Source organism: Alosa alosa, chromosome 5 (assembly GCF_017589495.1).
Source record: "Alosa alosa isolate M-15738 ecotype Scorff River chromosome 5, AALO_Geno_1.1, whole genome shotgun sequence".
In the NCBI taxonomy this organism is placed as follows: domain Eukaryota; kingdom Metazoa; phylum Chordata; class Actinopteri; order Clupeiformes; family Clupeidae; genus Alosa; species Alosa alosa.
In genome coordinates, this window is record NC_063193.1 from 20,091,961 (window position 1) to 20,099,042 (window position 7,082).

The window sequence follows — 7,082 nt, forward strand, 5'->3', positions numbered from 1 at the left end:
ATGACAAAAATAGATACAGCTAACCTCTAACAGCTGACATGATCAAAACGCTTAAAATAAATGACAACATATAATGTGTGGTCAACACAGGTACCTCTGTCCAGATCTCCTTTTTTGACTGCTTTCTGTGGTAACTTTTCCCTGCTTGTTTTTAAACTGTATTTTCACCTTTTTTACTCCAGCAAGTGAAACGCCGTATCGTTTTTTTTTTACAATTGCTACTGTCAGCGGCATGCGTCAGCCCTGGACAAACAGCGTTTTATTGGGCCATATCCTCCTGACTGGTTGACCCCTGGCCTTTTCTCCTGGGCTGCCATGTCCCTCACACATCTATACGTCCAGTGCACGGAGGGGCCAAGCAGGTGGCCGACCGCACAGTGTTTATGTAAGGAGCAGTATCAGAACAATAGGAACACCATTGTGTTTACAAACAATGATGGACTTTCTATTCTCTCTCTCTCTTTCTCTCTCTCTGTCTCTCCTTCAGCAAACTGCAAATAGCTCACCGTTTTGTGAGGTAGGGATCGTGTGGTGGCCACTCATTTAAATTTGAATGAGAGGTAGTAGGGTAACTATTCTGCATAGAAAAATGAGAATTCGTATGCATTTAAGAAAGCTGTTAAAATTAGAATTGAATATGAGCAGTTTTGAAAAGCTGCAGACTGATTTATTTTCTAATCCCAGATGATTACGCTTCCACTCCCAGAGGTAATAAGACCAAAGTTATATGTATTTTTTTCAATAATTAACATTTTTGATAGAGAACAATATGGTAATACCCATGGAATTATGCAATTACACAAATCTTGAAGACCTATAGGTCATGGGAAATAAAGCACTGTGGCACTGTTAGAAAGGGAAACTCAAACCACATGGTCTATATTTTCAATGTGTGTTTTTCTGTGACCTCTCAATGACTTGGTCTAATTTAGTTTTATTTAGCACCCTATTAATGATAGTTTTTTTCAAGGTTGACATTATTTCATATTTTTTGTCATTTCCATTGGAGGTGATAACCTCATCCCCCACTCCCATCCCATAACCACCCCCAGCCCACCCCCCCCCCCCGTTCCCTTTTTCGCAGTCAGTCTCGCAACGCTGGAAAGGTAATCATTCATTAACACGGCAATCCCCTTATCGCCCTCGCTCAGAGTGCTGGGAAGGCTTATCTTCACGAGCCAGCGCACCACAGCCAGCCCCTCGCTGGAATGAAGCCCGAGACAAAGGGAACCCCGGGGCATTGATTTCTGCCTCCTCCACCACCGCCTCCATCACCGCCTCCATCACCACCACCACCACTGCTGCTGTGGCTGCTTCCACCCACCCGCCGCCACTCTTCACGCTCCGCCTCTGTCTCTGCAGCCTGCCAGCTCCATCAATAAGCCCCCACTCTTTAGCGTCGCTAACCGCAGTGCTTTACAGCAGGGCAACCTGGACACAAGCACGTTACAGAGAGGGGAGAGGGAGGAGAGAGAAAGAGAGGGAGGGAGAGAGAAAAACAAAAAGCTAGGGAGTGAAATATTGAGGCGCTTCTAGACAATTCCGTGATCCACTAAATCAACATTGGTGTAATGGTCCAGTAATGGCCACTGTGTCCGTCTGCTGGTAATGAAAGGGACACTGTGAGAATGAACAGCCGGGTCAGGCATAACCTTTAAGATGTCCTTTTCTTCCACATGATACTGCCGGGTCATAGCCGTCAGCTCATGTCTTTAGACCACCATTGTGCCAGGAGGCAGTAAAAATGGCCAAGCAGAACAAACTATGCTTTAATGACCATTTGCCCCGCATTTAAACCTGTGTTAATGGCACCTGTCAAATTTACCCAAAGAAACCCAGATCTCAATAGAATGCATTTACAGCTTTACTTTTTGTTAGAGCAGCACAACTTTATCTTTTTATATTTTTATACTGGATATGTGATATGGTATGACACGTCTTGAGCCTCATTCAGACTAGAGGGGGAGTAGTGATGAGAGACCATGGAATGTTCTGATTACAGATGAAATAACTGTTGGCAACACAAAGTTCAAATAGTTTCATCTTTTGAGGCGACAAGTGAATAACTGACTAGTACTTTTTGTTATTTATTTGTATACTTTATTGGTATGTATTGGCATATGTTATGTTTTCATGTTGAGAAATCAAGCCTCAGTCGCCTTTGCTGATGAGCCATGCAGGAGTGCTGATGCTCTCTGAGTCCTCCTGGTGCTCTGTTGAAGGGTGCTGTTGAACACAGAGGAGGCCCTCTCTGCTCTGGAGAGGCACTGGGTCCTTCAGGGAGCTAAGATGGGAATGGGGAGTTACTTGTCAACTATCAGCTTGTTGGGGGGTTAGTGTGTGTGTGTGTGTGTGTTGAGAGGACGCTGCGAGGCTGAAAGCGCCGGGCCGAGCGTGCAGCGGCTCTGCAGGTGCAGGGCCCTCAGAATGGCTCGTGAATGGGGCGCGAGGCAAGGGGGGACCCCACCAATTCAGGGCCGCGGCCCCCGACGAGGTCCCCGGTTCTGTGGGGGCCTGACGGATAATCCCTCCGCGGCCCTAATCGGATTATGTAAATGCTCACTCTCGGCACGGAGAGGCGATTCATGCCAGGCTGCGTCCCCTGAAACAACACTTGAAGGGCGGACGAGAACAGCTTACAAAACGCTCAACTGGACGACGACGACGTCGGGTCCGGGTGTGTGTGCAGTTTGATCTGAGGGTTCCCGGGCTGCTGAGAGAGAGCGAGAAGGAGAGAGTGAAAGAGAGAGGGAGAGTGGATGAGGGGGAGGTAGAGAGAGAGAAAGAGGAGTGGAGTGGGCGTGTAGGGAGACTTTGCGGAATGGAAGAGTGGGTGGGACTGTGGAGAAGTTGCTGACCCATGCTCCTGGGGATGCGGCCACTGATTTCCCATACTCCCCTTTAATTTATGTCTGGCCCTTGGAATCGCCCAACAAGATTACCCTGCATGCAACAAAACCGGCATTGTAGAACTGTCAATCTTGATACGAGGGGGGGCTTACTATTTTTTGTGTCCTAACTCATATTGGTCAATGGATATTACCATTGATGGTGATATTTAGTTGTGTTTTTCATACGCTTCTTCATACGTGTTTTTCAACTTTCACCCCAGATTAATATTTCCAGCAGGTGGTGTGGGAGTATGTTTTGGGGGTAGAGGGGGTATTAAGTGGTGCTCATGATATTTCAATGAGCACAGCAGCAGTTAGTGTGAGGTTTAATATCACAAATGTTAAACGTAAGACTCCTGAATGCTGTTAAGACAAACAAACAAAAAAAGATTTTAGTATGCTATATATGCAGCCCCACCTCCCACCTGGTTGAAGAGCCACTCACCAAATCTACAAATTTACATGCACTCTGTGAAGCGTTGCTCTTAAACGGCTCTGACACATTGTTTTAGCTGTGTGTTTGTGCCTCCGGGTGTTTGTCATTAACACATCAGCCAGTGTGACACGGAGCGATTTGCCATGGGTTTTACACGAGCTTCTCATAGCCCCGGCGCCGAGCCCCCCGGGCAGGGTGCTTAACAGAACACCGAAATGTTTAACAGGATGTCGCCGTTCCACTCGACAGCTGGAAACATCCTCCTGCATTCAGCCTCTTTTACACAAAGAATGTGTGTGTGTTTGGATGAGGATGGGGCTTGTGTTTGTGTGTGTGTGTTGGGGGGTAAGCGGGTTTTGTGTGTGTTTGTGTAGTGTGTGTGTGTGTGTGTGTGTTTTTAGGGGGTATGTTTGTGGTTGTGTGTGTGTGTGTGTGTGTTTAGGGGGGTGGGGATGATGATGGTGGAGTGGCAGCACACGTCACTGGTGAAGGTGCCTATAAATCATAAGGGGAGACAAGACCCAGTCCTCTCCTCCCCTCCCCTCTCTCTTCCTCTCGTCAGCCAAGAGCAGCCTCGCTTGCCCCCACGCACAGAGACTATGAGGAGCTCTCAGTGACTGCACACTCACTCACACACACACACACACACACACACACACTCACACACACTCACACTCTCTCAAACACGCTGGGATACGGACAGACCCTGATACTGGAGCTACTGCTGCTACTCTCTGTTGCCCAGTCTCACAGCTGACCTGAGGAGGACAGCGCTTTAAATCCACAGCTTCTGCAAGCAACGCCGCCCACAAGGTGAGACTTCATGTATACAGTCAGATACGTCTTGATGTTATTTATTCATTTGTTTATTTTTTGGTGAGATGTATTGGAATTTGTGTCTTTCTTATGAGGACTTATGAGAAAGAATGCTGCCAGTTGCTTTGCTTCTGCAGTGGAAAATATAGATTTCTTTTTTATATCTAGTCATACAGTATGTGCTCCTCATTTCAGGATAAATTGTTAGATTTAAATCATCTGAGCAAAAATGTATTCATTTGTTTATTTGGCTCTTTAAATACACTAATAGTACAAAATGCTCTTTTGATCTTTGACTTTTTTGATAGTATCTAGTGAAATTATCTTTCCAAATATCCATACACACAAATACTGTATAAGATAGAATTAAGCTCTATGAAAATAATATGTCAAATGTTATGTAATATGTTAAATGTATATACATATAGGGGAAATGCATTTGGATTTGTTGACATTGCGTCAATTTCTTTTGGTGCATTTTTTTAGAAAATGGCCATTAATCTAGCAATAAGAGAAAACCTTGCAATAAAAGAGTGATGTAGTCTATTTATGTCAAAGCCAACCATTAGCTCTTTGATAGTGGTATCTCTTCCTTAATTTGCTCACTTGCGTGTTTGCTTGCATACCTAATGCGTTCATTGTTTTTCAAATCCCAAGGTCTCCGTCTCGTCCAACATGACCAGGAAAGTGTTTACCAACACGCGGGAGCGTTGGCGCCAGCACAACGTCAACACAGCCTTTGCCGAGCTGCGCAAGCTTATTCCCACACATCCGCCCGAGAAGAAGCTGAGCAAGAACGAGATCCTGCGCCTGGCCATGCGCTACATCAACTTCCTGGTGCAGCTGCTGGATGTCCAGGGCGGAGGAGGTGGAGGCGGCGCAGGAGGAGGTGGTGGTGGTGGCATCCAGACCACGGGCCAGTCCCCGGCCGCACTGCTCAGCTTCCTGCGGGGAAACATGGAGAGCCTGCAGGCCGCTCGACCCTGGACCCTGACCAGTGACACGGACGCCCCCTCGCCCAGCTCCAGCTGTGACAGCTCCGAGGCTTGGTAGGCCTCTCTGGAGAGAGAGAGAGAGAGAGAGAGAGAGAGAGACACAGAGACACAGAAAGAGAGAGAGAGGTCCCCATAAACCCACAAAAGTCCTTCTCTCATGGAGGTCGACTGTCAAGGTGACCTGTGTTTGACTGATAGAGTGAGTAGAGGTGGGCAAAGAAGGCTTGGTTTTTGTGCAGAATGTGGGACGATATGGTGTGCTTTTCTTTTTTTCACGCACTTGACTTGAAAAACATCAACTCTACACATTTGTATTTGCTGTATTTTATGGACATTCTCATCCAAAGGGACATAAGGGAGGAAAGGGACGCAAGGGAGGAAAGGTGCACACTTTCATCACTCCCTGGAACAGAACAACCACAACTTTGGTGCAGCCCTGATGCATTGGTCGAGTGAGGAAAAACTGGAAAAATGTTGTAATGATGGCAGACATTGAAAACATCAATAAATGATGTATTCAATTAGTATTTTTAAAGTAAAAGGTGTATAGCAGGCATTGAGAAATAAGAGATTAATTGATCGTCTTATTAACTAGAGAGTTTAATCCAGTATTTGAATTATTCAATTCTCATTTTCACTTTACCCACACGACTTGTGATGCTGAGTTTCTGTTTATGATGGTACTGTTGCAGTTAATTTCATAACTAATTTGACAATCTTACTAAATTATGGATTTATTTGACACAAGGATGTTACTTATATTTTGTACAAGTATTTATGCTCTTTTGTACAAATGTCATATGGCCAAAGACTATTATTTGTCCTTTGTTATTGTTCTTGTATTGTATTTTATTGTGGATTTTATTTTATGTGTAAATGTATATTATTTGTTGTTTTTTACATATAATTTATTATTTATTAACTATTAACTATTTATTTGAAACATTTGATTTTAAAATAAATAAAGTCCTAAAAACATGCAAACAAATCAATGTGCTCTCAGTTTTTGAAAGCATTCTCTGGAGATAGTCTACACAGAGGACACAGAAGTGAGACTTTAGATGTGCTCAAGATTTATAATGTTTCAAGGGTTTAATGTTTCTTTTTATTTACAGTTTAATTTGTTTTCTTTTCCCCCGTATACTGCTGTTGCTCTTCATCACACACACTTACACTTGCACACAAAAATCAGTGGTGTGTGTGTGTGTGTGTGTGTGTGTGTGTGTGTGTGTGTGTGTGTGTGAGTGCCCAAGTGTGTGTCAGCAGCGGGCCCTCTTGAATAGGCCACTGACCATCTGAATGTCCGGCACAGCCTGTCCTGGACTGTGACCATAGCGACGACCTCTCGGGACAGTCTGAGGGGAGGTGAATTGGACAGAGAGAAAGGACAGCTTAACTTGTGCCCCTGTGTCACAGGGTCGTCCAGCAGTCAACACGGGGACACTCTTTTTCAACTAGACATGGTCATTTCATTCTGAAGTGGGGCTGGACCAGGGGAGTTTGGAAAGAGGGAGACCTTTGGCCTGATGCCTTCACTCTTGTGACATGTGAATAAACAAATCTTTTAGAAAGTCTAAGACATTTTTTTAGCATCTTCTCCTTCTGAACTATTGACAGAGTAGCATGGTGAAAGTATTATTTTTCACCCTTCCCGACAAAAAAGTCAAGAAATAAACAATCTGGTATTTCTTTTTTGAGACACCAACCTTAGGGCAAAAAAAGGTGGTTTAGGACACAACATAGCCTTTGTGAACTAACAGTTACTGTCCCCAACCTGCCTTTTACATCTCAAAACATTAACTCTCTAGATGTCATTACTAGTAGAGCACATTCATGCACAGAGCAGCTCTCCAAATCCTGCCAACTACTCAACTAGTTTTAAATGCAAAGCTGCCCACAACCCCCCCAGTCCTCCCCTTCCCCTCAGCTTCTCTCCTGTCTTTA

At 44.8% G+C, this 7,082-nt stretch overlaps 1 protein-coding gene across 1 annotated transcript; it reads left to right on the forward strand.

The window, feature by feature from the left end:
- The first annotated feature begins 3,864 nt into the window (after positions 1 to 3,864).
- Positions 3,865 to 5,247, forward strand: tal2 (T-cell acute lymphocytic leukemia 2). Its single transcript, XM_048243913.1, has 2 exons — positions 3,865 to 4,140; positions 4,801 to 5,247. Exon 2 carries the CDS (start codon positions 4,819 to 4,821, stop codon positions 5,194 to 5,196), a length of 378 nt encoding a protein of 125 aa, XP_048099870.1. The 5' UTR covers positions 3,865 to 4,140; positions 4,801 to 4,818; the 3' UTR covers positions 5,197 to 5,247.
- The last annotated feature ends 1,835 nt before the right edge of the window (positions 5,248 to 7,082 follow it).